The sequence below is a fragment of the Grammomys surdaster genome, unplaced genomic scaffold, assembly GCF_004785775.1.
Source record: "Grammomys surdaster isolate TR1022 unplaced genomic scaffold, NIH_TR_1.0 325, whole genome shotgun sequence".
NCBI lineage: Eukaryota > Metazoa > Chordata > Mammalia > Rodentia > Muridae > Grammomys > Grammomys surdaster.
Genome location: NW_021604744.1, coordinates 1,682,485 through 1,698,707, shown reverse-complemented (window position 1 = coordinate 1,698,707; position 16,223 = coordinate 1,682,485). Strand labels below are relative to the sequence as shown.

The window sequence follows — 16,223 nt, the reverse complement described above, 5'->3', positions numbered from 1 at the left end:
AGATAACATTGTGCATAGAAAAAAATTTGGCTTTCATTATAGTAATACAGGAATTTTGCATCAACTAAAAAAACTGTTGAAGGGCCTGGGGAGGTGGCTTCGCATTTAGCCCGGGTTGTCATATAGGCAAGAGGAGAGGTTAGATCCCTAGAACCCACTGGAATGCCAAGCAGACATGCTTGCCTTTCTGTAATTTTTGCTTCAAAAATTTTAGACTGAGAGTCCCCAAAGCAAGTTAATTAATGAGACCAGGTGTGGTGGGAGGAGAAGAGATCTTCTCCTCCTTGTTGGTTCTTCTTGAGGCAGGGGGAATGGGAAGAGCATTGGCAGGGGCTAAGACCCAGGGTTAGGCTGCTGTAGCTGGCCTGCCCTCTGGTATCCTCTGTCCAGAAACTGCCATTTCTTGCACTTGACACCTTAACTGAGGGACAGCAGAGGATTAGGCAAATAGCCTTTATACTCTCTCAGCAGGAACTGCTGGACTCTGACTTACCTCTAGAGGTCTGAGGTTGCAGGAAGAAAAAACACTTAGAGAAGTTATTATATAGAGTTTATTGCTAAGTGTAAAAAGTTTCCTGTGAAGGCTATCTAAGAAGACAAGAGATAAGGCCCTAAGTGGGGAAAAAGAAAAAATTCTAACAAAGTGAAAAAATTCTAAGCAGGGGAAAAAGAAAGGAAAGGATGAACGGCTCCTAACGAGTGTCTACATCTGTGACTAATTCTACCACGACCACGGCTACTGCTCTTTGTCTTTGTCTTTAGGACTTACACATCGTCCAGAGCACACGGCCACAGGTTACAAGGTCATCACAAGTTCACACCGAAATTCAAATCATAAATTGAAATAGGAGTTTACAACACAGAATGTTTACATGTATATCCATTAGGAGTAATTAGCTAAACATCTATCACCTGACTAACTCCACAGGCTCACTGAAGGTTTAAAAGTATAACTAAGAAATTAGTGAAGTTTTGTATAGATAAACCCAGGTAATACTTTCTGTCCTAGCACTTACAATAAATTGGGAGTTCCCTTTTAGTGACCTTTGGTTAATTGTTTTACAACCACATTGGAATGTGCTCTGAGCAGGAGAAAGTCTGGTTACTATCTAAGGGCCATTAACTGATGACACTTGGGAGATTGGCTGAGTCCTCATTGCAGTTTTGACTATCAGAAAGGGACCTAATAGCAGTCCCTCTATAAAAGAGCTTAATAATCATTGATATAATTTTAGGAATTCTTATGGGATCATCATTAAGACTTAAGAAGCCATCTATTTCTATATAGCATCACTGCAAGACAGTACATCTTCGTGGGTCTGCAGAGATCTGCCCCTAAGCTGTTGCTTAGTGATTGTTACATATGTTTAATAATAATAATAATAATAATAATAATAATAATAGGAAAAGCGTATTAATAGCAGGAATCTTTCCTAAAATAAGTCCCTCACAGCCTTGCTGGATGAGGACGCACTTGTCGCAGATTATATAATAATCCAAGGCAAACATTTCAGGATGATCACCTGCTAATTATTAGCTTGTCCCATTATGGCTCCTGTCACAGTGCTCTTTGTTTTTTACTGAGAAACTCAAATAAAGTGGGAGAGTAATCAAGAAAGATTCTTTTTTGTTTGTTTGTTTTTTGTTTTTTGTTTTTTGTTTTTCGAGACAGGGTTTCTCTATGTAGCCCTGGCTGTCCTGGAACTCACTCTGTAGACCAGGCTGGCCTTGAACTCAGAAATCCGCCTGCCTCTGCCTCCCAAGTGCTGAGATTACAGGCTTGCGCCACCACCGCCCGGCTTCAAGAAAGATTCTTAACATCAACTTCAGGCACTCATGTGCAGGTATGAACAGGATACCTTTTGCACAGGATAGAAGCACTCCTGCTATATGTAGACACACCTGCATGTATACCACACATATAGGAAAAGAATAAGGAGGAAACTATTTGACAATACCTAGCCCATCTTTATCATTTTAAAATACTTTTGTGTAGTATGTACACACCAGTGCAGGTGCCAACAGCAGAAATGGATCTCTTGGAGGCAGAGTTCTGGGCACTTGTGAGCCACCCAACATGGGTGCTAGGTCTTCTGGATGAACAGTTAACACTTTTACCAGTTTCCTATGTAGAATGCATGGTTAGGTCATTACTTATTTTCTAGTAGTGCTTCATTGTATGGATATTCCCAGGTGAAGATCAAGATGATGATGATGGTATTGTTAGTATACAAAGTAATGAGCATCGTGATGATATCTAGATATCTATATCCACCCACCCACCCACCTATCTATCGATCTATCATTTTATTTTTACTGCTCTTTCCCTCAGTCATTCTGAATGTCAGTGGCTCTTGTTTCCACCTCTGATCTCCTATAGTCCTCAGAAGAGGACCGGGCTGAGGTCAGCCTATGCTGTCTGATGTAAGCTTCCTGGGGGGGGGGGGGGGGGGGGGGACCATGGTGCCAGGGCCTATATCAGGGTAAGACATAGTAGTGAGGGAACAACACACATGCCTCCCTACTCTACTCAGTTAGCTATGCATCTGAGCCCACCCTCAGCCACCATCTTACTGGCCTTCTAGCTGTTGCCTAATGTTTTGTTAGAGCCCACGGCAGTGGGTCGCTCTGGCTTTAGTCATCCGTGTTCCTTCCTCCTGTCTCTTCCTTCCTCCATTTCTGGAGTCACTGGAACATAACTGGCTGCTCCATTTTGCTTTGGAGATGCCCCAGCAAATCAGTTCTTACTTCATTTCTCAGGGAGATCTACCAATTTTCCAGAAGGACTAGCATATTTGATTCTCATTTGGGGGCTTCCGGTAGTATTTTAGAAGCATTCATAAACAGAGCTGGTAATACTGTAATTTCTGGAGTCATTTGTTTCTCTTTTATTTTCCCCTTGGGTGATGAGAAAATGGAATACAGTATGGTGTTATTTTTCTTCCTTTTAAAACCCCATCCTCCCCATTCCTGCCTGTGTGGAGGCCCTTGGGTGTCATCCTCCCTTTCCCACTGGCTTGAGATGGGCGGGGCCTCTTGTCTTGTTTTCAGCGCACACACCTTTTGGAATTCTCGTTGTTGATGAGTAGGCTGCAGTTCATACTTTGTTGAGCCAGGTATGGTAGCCAGTGGGAACCAAGGGGAAGACAAGGATGGGAGGATCAGGAGTTCAAGGTCGTCCTCAGCTACATATAGCAAATTGAAGGCCAGCATGGGTTATATGAGGCCTTGTCTCAAATAACAACAAACTTGCTATTTTTTTTCAATTTTATAGACTTTCTTGAGATGGTGTGTGTGTGTGTGTGTGTATGTATATGAATATACACACACACTGATACACCACTGATTTCTTTCTGTGTCTCTGCGTTTCTGCATTCTGGAAACTTGATATAGTGAGGTTTTATAATGTGTATCCCGTTGAGTCTGGCTGCTGTTAACTGAGTTTGCTGTTGTAGTTTCACTCATGTTGTGCCACTCATCACTCGTTCCTTAGTTTGTAATGAACAGCCCTCCATTGCCTCCATTGCCTGTGGCTCACCTTTGACGTGTTTGTCCATCCATTGGTACACAGTACTATTGTTTTTATGCTTGGCTATGAATATTTAGGATTAACAGGACATTTTTTTCATTGTTCTTGAGATAGATAGATATAGAACTTCTATACCATGCTGTAATTCCATATTCAAGTTCTTAAGCCCCTGCTGTACTGTTTGCAAGTGGCCTTTTTAACATACATCATCCTATCAGTAAGTATAACTCGATTATCCTTTACTTTCTCTTGTCCTGTTATAATTTCTCTTGTGACTTGTCTAATTCTAAGAGACCTTTTTCTTTTTAGTTAAAACCTTTTATTGGTTCTGTTAGCTTTTCTTAGCTCAGATTATGGCACTACCCAGCCTACTGTGTGTTTGGATTGGCTCTCATTAGCTCTTAAAGTCTTTTTAGAGTGGCGCTTCTTTTGTCTTTAGTGGTAACTTACCAAGTTTTTTCTAAGACTGCATGGTCTGGAGTATAAAATGGAAACAGAGTTCTCCAAAAGACAAGATTTAACAACAGCAGCCTTGTGTGAGGCTCGGTGTGGGAAGGATGGATCCTTTGAGAGTACCAGGAAGCAGTATTGACTCAAGACATTTCAAGACCAAGTTTTCAGCACAAAGGAGATTTATTTGCCTCAGCGGGACAGAGGGCAGGGACTAAAGAGACAAGCACAGGAGACAGAGGACAAGGGAGACTGTGAAGGGAGCAAGGGCAGGGAGGGGCACTTGTCCTGGAGTGGGACAAGGGACTGCCTTTGGATTGAGAGGAGACCGATGTTTCCCAATAAGAAAGTGAGGGTTTATAAACGCTAGGGAACAAACACCCCATGTCAGGATGAGGTGTGAGGATAAGGGCATGTTAATCTGGTGAGCTAAAGGGGGCTTTTGATTGCTGAACTTTAATACTTCAGTAGCTGGGTCTTGTTCATCAGGCTCAGGAGGAGGAAGTGGCCAAACAAGGGAGTAAACCTCACTATCTAGCTTTAGGAATGTAATCTAATGGTTTTTAGCAAGGCAAAGGGAATGAGGGAGAACAAGACCTGCCAGAGCCATGTTCACCAACCAGGCTGAGGTCAACCAGTTTCTTCAGAGGACACTTGTTAGGGGGGAGCTAATGACTCTTGAGATGAGGGTCAGTTGTGGGAGACAGTCGCCTATGCAAAAACACGGGGCTCCTCAGAGAGCTTTAGCAGGGCAGTGATGGGGGGGGGCGGCTGTGGTCAGGTAAGAAGAAGGGAACGTTGTCTTTATGGTAGGGCATCAAAGACAGAGGAGAAGAAATATGATAATTGAAAAAGCCTACAGGAAAAGATTAATGAGTTTTAGAGATACTGACTTAGGCTTTTAAGGATGGTGGGTACATGTTTACTTTGAATTAGTGAGGCAGCTGTGTGTGGCCTTTGTCATGGTTTAGTTAGGACAGTTCTGATTATCATCATGTGACAAACTGTGCCTATGGAGAAGCTTTAAACCACCTCTCTGTTTGGCTCATGATTTTATGTATCAGGAACATATTGATTTCTTTGTATACCCATGACTAAAATACGTGACACAAACAATTTAAAGAGAAGGAAAAGTTGTTTTGACTCCCAGTTCCATAGGTTTCTTGTTCATATGCTGGGCTGGTGAGGTAGAACATCATGATTCTGGGAACCTGAAGAGGAGGAGCTTGTTTACCTAACAGTGAACAAGAATTAATAAGCATGAGGAAGAGACTGGCAGAATTACATCTAACCTTCAAAAGCCCATGCCCAGTGTCCTGCAAGTAGGTTCACATTCCTAACATTCCCACCACCTCTCGGAGTTGGAATCATGAGCTGAGGACCTTACATTTAGTCTATGGGTGTATATAAGATATTTCACATGAACAAAGCTGGAGTGGCTTGCCTGTCCTTTACACTGGGGTCTCATTTGAACCTCTAACAGCTGGAAGTAACTCTGACTAGGGTGCACAATTATCTGAAAGCTCCCGTTCTTTCTGCTGGGCTTTAAGTCCAGGCCTGCCAATGGAAGCTATATTTGCATTTTCTTTGTGTACATTGCCTTGTTTCATATAGCATGATGACCTCAGAATTATTGGATTTCTTACCTGGAAATCCTTGAGTTGTAAGGCAAATGCATATGTAAGCTGGGAACTTCTGAGCTATCCTCAGAAACAACGTGGTTATTTCAGCTACTCTGCTGCTTACAAACACATCAGAAACCCATTCATAACAAACACATCATAAGCTCATTCATACAGACACATCACAAGCTCATTCATATAAACACATTAGAAACCCATTCATATAAAGAATGGAGTTGGGATTTTATTTTTTTATTTTTTGAATAAAATATTGGGATTCCAGAAGATTATGTAGTCTAAAAGATACTATTATATTTGGCTTTCTTTGACAATATGTTAGAATATAGGCATAGAATTCAATAAAAGAATAATACAGACTCCAAAATATGTATAGTTTACATGTAGATACTACAAATAAATTCATCTACTATCATTTGGCAATCTAATGTCTACTACGAAAGTATGTTCATATTATTTATTAATAGTATTGGGTACCAGATGCATGATTATAGTCACTGGTACATGTATTATCTTTCTGATGATTGCGGGAGGGGCGTTGTCTCTGTAGGTGTCAGGCAGGGAAATGAACTGCCCAGAGTTAAGAATGGTTCAGATTGGCTTCATCTATGTGGATCAAACCTTCTAAAAAGTGATGCCAGGCAGTTTATTCCCAACAAATTTCAACATGGTATAATTTGGAAAACGTTTCTTGATATAATACAATACTGGGTGTACAAGGAGGCATACTTACATTGAAACCCAACTTGGGGGACATGTCATTTCTTCCAAGAAGATGGGCTCTAGAGATGCACTACCTATACTGGATTTAGGGCCAGAGGAAGATTCTCAGTCTTCGTTATGGCCTGGTCTCAGCCATACAGATAGCATAGAGGTCATTTGGGCTACTGGCAACCTCTGTTCCTGGTTGTGGCACTTTGAAGATGTCCTATAGTCATAGTCAAGGCAGCTCTTCAGTTGATGTTCCTTCTTCCCAGGTGTCTTAGGTTCTGTCTACTTGACAATTAAAACTGACCAGCAGCATGTCAGTATTGGTTAGTCGCTGTATACTCTGATCTACTCTTCTACCTTACAAATAAAATTAGTTTAGAAATAGCAATAGATCTAGACTGGATGAAGGGATTTAGTTTTAATTCAGTTTTAAAATCTTGAATGTGTGCAATGTCATTTTTGCTTGAAATAGATAAGAAGATGTTTTTCTATTTCTTTATATTATAGAAGTTTTAGTTATTAAAAGAATATTTTTACTTGTTAAAAAGAAAATCCCAGTATTTTTCATGTGGATTCTGGCTTCTTAACTAGACTTTCATCCAGTTAGGACTTTTTAATTCTAATGTTGGTTATGTTTTCTCAGTTCATAATTTGATGTATTGTACTTTTATTTATCCAGAACATAATTATGAACTAAGAAATGAGCTGAAAGTCTTTGAGCTTGCCAGTGTCCAAGTTTATATTTAAAAACATATGTTCTTAATTAAACAATTGGTGATTAAGTGCTTAATTATGTGAGACTGTTTAATTATGTAAAATTAATGATCTCATATAGTGCTGCTGTTCCATTGTTGCCCACAATGAAAGTAAGAAAAACAAAAAAGACGGGCAGAAGCGATGGCTCAGTGCTCATGGTCGTGGCTGATGGTGTAGAGAACTGGGCTCAGTTTCCATACTCGACTTGCTGCTGACAACCATCTAACTCCAGTTCCATAAAATCTCCTGCCTACTTCTGAGTACTAGGCATATACATGGTACTCATACATGCATGTAAAATACTCACACAAGTAAAATAGAAATAATTAGTTTAAAAAAATCCCCACGAAGATATTAAAATATAAAAATTACCAGTGGCTAATATTGAAAGATAAAAGTCTTCAGTATGAAGATGGTGTGACCATATATTAGATTGTTGGAAGACTTTTCTTAATGTAAAAAATGCATGCACGGACGCAGGCGAGCACCACGCGCCCCCTACTGTACTTGGTTTCTGTAGAAGATGTTTTCCAGTTGAAGGGAAGAATAAATAACAGTGTTTGTCATGGACCAGTACTTTAGTCAAAGAAATCCTGAAGCAAGAAATGGTATTTGTTGTATCTGGTATTTAAGAAATAATAAAAGAATAATACAATAAATAATAAAATAAAAAAGTAATAAAAGAAAAAAAAAGAAATCCTGAAGCAAGAAATGGTATTTATTGTATCTGGTATTTAAGAAATAATGAAAGAAAAAAAAACACAAAAAGGGAAATGTTGGTATTAACTCTTTTAGTTGTTTAATCTGAAACTTGGAGGGAATTAACATACTTGAACAATCAGCAAAATCTGTCATTTAATTATAGACATATATAAGAAGCTTGTAACCTAAATTACTGTGTTAAAAAACAACAGCCAAAAGCCTGGAAAACTGTTGAATTTGCATAGATTATTTGAACAGGAAAAGAGACTTTAGAACTGGGCAGTATTCCAAACTGAACGTGTCACACAGGCAAGTTGTATTCATACCAGGAAGGAATGGAAGTGACAAGCAAATACCTGGTTTCTCCAGTTGCTATTTGCCTTATATGGTCATCTTTGGGCAGTGTCTGCCTCTGATTGGCTGAGACACTCATAGGTTCCTCTGCAGTTGGCTACATATCTTGTTAGGCCACAGTTTAGTGTGTGGTGTCTGCTTGAGGAAGTGTACAGACTGGTTTAGGATAAATTATTTTGTTTAAATGAGACTCAAGTAAATATGTAGACAAGGACTTTAAAAGTTCACCATTAGCCATTTATGATCTGATGTTAACTAATGTGCATTTTTAGAATTCTTAACACCCTTCTCCCCTGGGTTCATTAAAAATGTGCCTAAAGCATCCTCGTGGAAATGAGGAACAGTTGTGGTGGGTGTGGACATCAGTGCAAACTAAAGCTAAATGCTGGCTGGCTTCAGAGTGTGACTCGTGTCTTCTTTATGGACATTATCAGTTATGAGAGGCTTCTAGAAAAATGTTTTTTCAAGCCTGGCATTGTACTACATACCTGTAATCCCAGCATTTTACTTTGAGAAGTAAAGGCAGGGAATTACTTTTTCAAAAGAAGGAAAATAGAAATGTCAACATATGTATGTTTTAGAAAATTTTTGCTGCAGCTACAAAATTATTACAATGACATATAGAAAAAACTGTTGTTTGTTTAGTTTTGTCTCATGTCTGCACCTAATTCATAAAGACAGAGCCTGAGAGATCTTAATGGTTTGGGAAGGTCTCCATGGCTCCCACAAATCTTGTAAGGTCACAGCTCACTCACTGCATTTTCTGTGTTCTTTAAGTACCGTACATTTAAAATGTGCAGTCTGATAAAATAACATGTCCTGCAGTTTTCTTAGCAGTAGTATTGGATAATACTACTTGAGGTACATTTAAATTAGGTACTCTTTGTCTAGATGGAAGAAATAGTGTAGAGGATATACTTTGTTAATTTCTCCCCACAAAAAGCAAGGTCCAAACTCTTGTATAATTGGAAAGGATCTTCTCAGCTAGACCTGTGACTTCCTCCTTTTCTTTTCTTTCTTTCTCTTTTTAAAAAAGGTTTATTTGTTTTTATTTTTATACACATTTGTGTTTTGACTGCACGTTTATCTGTGTGAGGTTGTCAAATTTCCTGGAACTGGAGTTACAGACAATTGTGGGCTTGCCATGTGGGTATTGGGAATTGAACCTGGATCCTCTGGAAGAGCGGGTAGTATCCTTAACCACTGAGCCAACACTCCATTCTTTTTCTCTTTTTCTTAATGTAAAACTCCACTTAAACCAATCTCCATGCTTTTCTTCATGAGGCTTTCCTCTCTCTTCCTTTGTTACAATAGTAACCTAGAAAATTTTGATCTTGCTTGCTTGCTTGCTTGCCTGCCTGCCTGCCTGCCTGTCTCATTGGTATAGTCCTGGCTGACCCGAACTATTCGCTGTATAGACTAAGGCTAGTTTTGAGCTCTACTTCTCTCTGCATTCCAAGTGCTACAATTAAAGACACAGGGCACTAAGCCTGATTTTTACTTATATTTAAAAGGAGAGGCACACTCTGCACTTGCTGTTTTATGTAACAAAACCACCCTCCTTTTTATCCATGTCTATGCTTACTGTATGTTCTGTCTCTCATGGTCCAAGTACTATGTAAAAGCCACGGACGAGACTGTCTTTATAGAAAGCCTGTGCTTGTTCTCCTAAGAGTTTGCCATCTCTTCGGGAACAGAAGGGGGAATACGTAACAAATGTATTATGTTGTGTTGCATAACAGAACAGAGGATGACTTCATGGAGGTGTATAAGAAAAGCACAGGAAAAGAAACTTTACCTGAGCCAGGGAATACTTCTGTCAGGAAATACTTAGATGTCAGGATTTTACTTAGATGTGTGCTTTGTTGGTGTTTATCATCAGGAGAAGGAGCTGTCACTTGCCTTCTATACTTCACATACTTAATGTTTAAAAATAAGTATATACAGTGCAGTTGGCAAGCACCTCACATTGGAGGTGTTTTCTCTTTTGTGATCTTCAGGAAAAGATTATAAGAACCAGTACTATATCTTTTGTAATGTTTAGAAAATTGCACTATGCCATTCCCCCCCCCCCTTTTTGTTTTTTGTTTTTTTAAAGACAGTGTCTTGCTGTATAGCAGAGACTAGCCTCAAACCTGCCTCATCCTCCCAAGTACTGGGATTGCAGGTATGCACACCTAGCCACTATGCACTTTTTATCATAGTGTGTTTAATGAAATCAAATTAAAAGTAAGTATGGGATTATTGAGGTATTGGGGTTTTTGTTGTTAAATTTCACTATTTGTGTCATTAAAGATGTGTAGCCATCTCGTGTGTGTGTGTGTGTGTGTGTGTTCCTTGTGTCGGTGCCATGTGTATGCTTATGTTCCGTGTCCTTTCCACATTTGCAGGGTATTTGGGGAAGTCGGCTCTACTATATACCTCATGCTTGTTACTTGTGTTTCTTTCCTTAGTTTTTCAATTTCCCCTTATTATCTTGGTCAGAAATACATTGGTTTTGTTTTCTCAAATAATCCTTTTCATTGTTTATTGTTTCTCATTTCGTAGATTTTAGGTCATATTGTGTTCTTTCTTTGGTTTACTTTAGGCTCATTTGCACTGCTTTTTCCAGTTTTTTTAGGCAAAAGTTGGTTTTGGATCGTTAGTACAGGTATATAACATCACAGATTTTGTGCTTCAGCAGCATTTCACATTGATATATCATGCTTTTTATCTTGAGGTAGATAAAATATCTTGACATTTTTGTTTGTTTGATACTAGGTTTTATTCTAATGTCTAGACAGGCCTATAATGCAATAAATAGTGGGGACTTGAACTCAAAGAGGACCTTCTCCAAGTGCTAGGATTATAAGCATGAGTCTCCACACCTGATCTTGGTTTTGGTTTGTGTGTGTGTGTGTGTTCGTTCGTGTATGGTGGGGTGTTTCTTTCTTTGAGATGGTCTCCATATGCAGCCCTGGTTGACCCAGCACTGGCTTTGTAGACTAGGCAGGACTTGACCTTGCAGTGGGTGATCCTTCAGTCTGTGTTAGCATTGCAAGCATGAGCCACAGTACCTAGCTTCTGTCAGATTTCTTCTTTAAATTACATATTAGTTTGGAGGGTTTCAGTTAGTTTTTAGTTTTTGGTTCATTTTAAATTCCTGTTGGTTCTTAATAAATACCATGTGGTCTGAGGATGTTGTTTATGTGACTGGAATTTTTTTTTAATTCAAATGTTTTATGACCTAGTATATTATCTCTTTTGACCAATAGTCTATATGCCCCTGAGAATATTACTGAATGCATTTTGTAAGTGTCAACTGAGTCAGGTTGATCCATAGTATGTTCAATCTTCATATCCTTACTGATTTTCTGACTGTTATATTTCACTGATTTAGTGTCGGGGAAGTATTGAAAGTATTGAGTCTCCACCGACACAGAGCCATGTTACCTTACATGGAGTGAGTTTCTTTCCCCGATACTCCTTTCTTTCTTTTCTTTTTTTTCTTTTTCTTCTTTTTTCTTTTTTCCTTTTTTCTTTTTTTGGTTTTTCGAGACAGAGTTTCTCTGTATAGCCCTGGCTGTCCTGGAACTCACTCTGTAGACCAGGCTGGCCTTGAACTCAGAAATCCGCCTGTCTCTGCCTCCCAAGTGCTGGGATTAAAGGCGTGCGCCACCACCGCCCGGCTCTTTCTTTCTTTTCAAGATGTATTTATTTTTATTTTATGTGTCTGGATGTTTTGCCTTCATGTATGTCTGTGTACCATATGTGTGTCTGGTGCCCATGGATATCATAAGAGAGAATCAGATCTTCTAGAACTATAGTTACAGGAGCTGTGAGCAACCATGTACGTGCTGAGAATTGAGCCTGGGTCCTCTACAGGAGCACCCAGTGCTCTTGACTGCTGAGCCATCTGACCAGATCTAGCCCTGCCTTTCTTAAAACGTGTATGTTAATGACAATTGTGTAATATTTCCTCGGCCTTTTGAAAGCTTTTAGCATAAAGAAATACCACAATCAGAGAGCAGAGAAATTCCTAAAAAGGAATAATAGCTAATATTATTTGAATTAGGAGATAAAGACACTGCTGAAAATTCAGGCTGTTTTATATCATGGGTTTTGAACTTTTGATTGGCTTACCTAAGTAGATGTGGATTTTTTTCCTAGGCAGAGGGAAGGGGATTTTTTTGAAATCTTATCATGCTAACAGTATGTTAGAGCTGGCCTGGCTGGCATGCAGGAGAAATGTAGTCATCAAATCCATCTTCTGTCATTGCCTCCTCATTGTGGGCCCTCTGCATAGTATGTTGAGGAGAGGTGCCCTGTTAGGGTTTCCTCTTGAGAGAATGAAGGTGGTTTTTGTCAGCAGAGAGACCCTTGTTTCATGAAGAAACCTAGAAGTCTAGAAGTTAGGATCTGAGAATACATAGATCTGAAATATTATATGCTACCTCTTTAGAAAAATGTTAACTATTTTATGCTTTTAGTGTGTTTTTCTTTGTTTTAAAAAAATGTTTCTGTGCTGCTCTTGTATAATTGGTCTGTTTTTCAAGATATTTGATATTTTCCAGTGTGCTCTCAGGAGTCTAGACCCTAGGTCTAGGGCCCATAGAACCCAGGACCTGTGTCACCTGCATGAGCTCCGTTCACAGATGCACACACTGGCGTCTGAGGACTTGAATGAAAACATGCACTAGTGGTGGTGGTTTGCCAACATGACATTGCTGTACCTAGAGACATCAGTGTTAGCACTGATGTGCACTTAAGGAGCATGGGACTTGTAACCAAGCTGCTCAGTGCTTCTCTAGACTAAGACTAGGTGATGGATGAGTTTATATCAGGGTTGTCTATGGCCAGCCTCTTGTCCTTCTAGACCATTTCTTACCTGTCATAAAAGTGATACCACAATACCGCTATTTAGCCTAGTTTACTTAAAACTTGAGGCAAGCTGGGTGTGGTTGGGCTTGCCTTTAATCCTATCCCTTAGAAGCCAGAGGCAGGTAAAAAAAAAAAAATTTTTTTTTTAAAAGGGGTTGAGGAGGGAGGACACAATCTAACGCAAATGTTCTTGTTGTTGTTTACCCTGGTGTCAGTGCGGCATCCTCCCTCCCTTGACAGCATCTGAACTCTGTACCCTACTGTTGCTCAAAAGACTGTTGTGACATGGTTCCTGGAAGAGTGCCGGTTGGAGGAAGAGGATTGAGAGCAACAGGGCTGACTGGGGAATAATTAAGATGCAAAGTACACAGTTATACATAAACTGTTGGTGTATACAAAGTTATGCAGAGCTGAAATCTAACTCAGCTGGTTTCCTGATATGCACAGAAAATTTTTAGTTTTTTAAAGAAAGCAGTATTTAAATGGCGAGTTGATGTACATAGGTCTGCATACCTTGACTTAATTACAAACTGTCAACTGTCAGAGCTCTACATGTTTTGTTTGAAATTTTATTAAAATAAGCAAAAAACATTCTAATGAGAATTTATAGGATTTTTTTTTACTTCTAAAAGAGTAATCTTTAATCTGATTGTTATTTAGTGCTTCCTTTAAGGACATTAGGGGCTGACGAAGGGAGTGACAAGATGCATTGCTGTGTTCCTGAGATGTTTAATTTTCTTTTTCAGGTGGCTATCATCCAGTGAAAATTGGAGACCTCTTCAATGGCCGATATCATGTTATTAGGAAGTTAGGATGGGGACACTTTTCTACCGTCTGGCTGTGCTGGGATATGCAGTAAGTGTGCTTTGTCATTAAGTGCTCTGGAGTGGTGCTTGGCTGTACATCTGCTGTCTTGAGGTTTTGCTGCTATGAAGAGACACCATGATCATGGCACCTTTTATAAAGGACAACATTTAGTTGGGACTGACCTACAGGTTCAGAGGTTCGTTCAGTCCTTCATCATTACAGTGGGAAGCATGGCAGCATGCAGCCAGGCATGGCACAGGAGCAGGAGCTGAGAGATCTACATCTTAATCTGAAGGCAGCCAGGAGCCGACTCTCTCTTCCAAAGTGAGCAGATCTTGAGCATAGGATCTCAGAGCCCACCCCCACAGTGACTCACTTCCTCCAACAAGGCCACACCCACCCTAACATTGCTACACTCTTGATTGGGCCACTCCCTGGGCCAAGCATAGACAAACCACCACATCTGCTTTTAAGATGATGTAGCCAAGGGTCATGCTACCTGGTGGCATGTGAGGCACTGCTTAGCACAAGACCCTGCAGCTAACTAGATCGGTCACCGTCACTCTATTCTTACATGCCTTTGCTTATATTTAAAAAAAGTGCTAATTGTAGTTTGTGAGCCAGTTTTTAAAAATTGCTTGACATCAGGGCTGTGTTACTTTTCTGTTAGTTAATTCACGTCATTAAAAAAATCAGCTACAAATTGAAAATGTATAGGTCTTTCAACTCAATATTCTGTAACATTATTTAAAAGCTACATTGACCCAAAGCAGGAAGCATCATGTTGCTTAGCACATATATTCATGTGTAGTTGTATGTGTGTGCATGAACATACATGAACAAATATTATAAAGGAATACTTTTCCCTTAGTGTCTGTGTTAGCTGACAGTTTTCTTGTCTATCCTATGTTTATTAGAATTGAAACAACAAACATAAAAGACATTGTCTAACCCATGAACACTTATTTGTGTTGCCCAAACTTGGAAAATGCTACTTTTGACTAAATGTTATTGCTGTATATATGTGTACATGATGCATGTGTGGGTGTGTAATGGTGCAGTTGCCACAGCATGAGGACAACTTTGTGGGATGCCCCCCCCCCATACTATTTTAAGGGAAAGCTTCCTGAAAGCTTCAGTCTGTTGGCTACTAAGTGGCTACATCTCACTGTAACAGTCACTTCTTACATTGACAATATAAATAACTGCTTTTTTTTTTTTTAATCTAAAGAGGGAAAAGATTTGTTGCAATGAAAGTTGTAAAAAGTGCCCAGCATTATACAGAGACAGCCTTGGATGAAATTAAACTGCTCAAATGTGTAAGTAATCAACAAAATAATGAGTGATATAAAAAAGTACATGACTAATACATATCCTTTATTCTGTGATCTTTGCGTTATAACATATGTCTTGCTTTTACTTTTTAAAAATAGTATTTTTTCAGGTACCTGTAAACTTTTAATTACTGCTATACTACCTCTGTGTAAGGGGTCTGTAGGATCTGTAAAGTTATTAAGTATGTACAACTCCTGCTCTGATTGGTTGAACATTTTTCTGGGTGATAGTAAATTGAAGTTTAAATCTAGTTTTTGTTTGTTTGTTTGCTTGTTTGTTTGTAACTTTTGACCGAGTCCTTGTGATTTCATCTAATGCTCCCCAGCCCCACTTGTCTTCCAGTTCCTCTGTATCTATCCTCCACCCTTGCCACCTCCTCCCTCAAAATAAAATTAAAAAAAAAAATCAAAACAAACAGAAGTCTTTTGGAAGCTATAGTGTGTCTCCCTGTGCACCCTTTTACACGTAAACACTCATTGCTGTGACTGTTGGTCTTGTTTGAGGCCTCTGGCTTCAGCTATAGTATCAATAAGGGATCCTCGCTGGGATGCCACTAGGATATCCTTTTGATGCCTTGTGCCTGGAGATCCTGCAGCTTTGAATCTTGAGGAATGGCCTGCTTCAGCTCCAGTTCCTAGATGGGGTAAATGTTGGAGTGGATCAGGTCAGAGTTGTGGATCTGTGCCTCGGTGAAAGCTGAGTTGGTCTGCCTGTCAAGCTCTCCCCAACATACACACTGTCAGGGTGAGGTCTGCCCCAGCCAGTTCCCCAAGTGTTGCAGCCTGCAAGGGCCAGAGCCAGTGAGGTGGGTGTGGCTCACGCATACCTTCACCAGCAGGGTCAGCTCCACTGTGTTGCCCAGGCAAGGTCTAGGGCCCACTTTCCTGAGTGACCCAACCAGTGAGGAACAGGACCAGTTCTCCTGCCCAATCTAAGTCTTTTATTTGAAAAAACTTGCCTTGTTGATTGTATAATTTAAAAAAGTTCCATTTTTTATTTACTTTTAAGTGTGTGTGTGTGTGTGTCTGTGTCTGTGTCTGTGTCTGTGTCTGTGTCTGTGTCTGTGTCTGTGTCTGTGT

At 39.8% G+C, this 16,223-nt stretch overlaps 1 protein-coding gene across 6 annotated transcripts in view; it reads left to right on the top strand.

Annotated features, from left to right (window-relative positions):
* Srpk2 (SRSF protein kinase 2) overlaps positions 1-16,223 on the top strand; it is a 192,191-nt gene that overhangs the window by 127,713 nt on the left and 48,255 nt on the right. For all 6 annotated transcript variants that reach the window (XM_028778144.1, XM_028778142.1, XM_028778143.1 and 3 more), the window contains 2 exons: positions 13,749-13,857; positions 15,041-15,128. In XM_028778144.1, the coding sequence (XP_028633977.1) occupies positions 13,749-13,857; positions 15,041-15,128 (197 nt within the window). The remainder of the gene's footprint in view (positions 1-13,748; positions 13,858-15,040; positions 15,129-16,223) is intronic.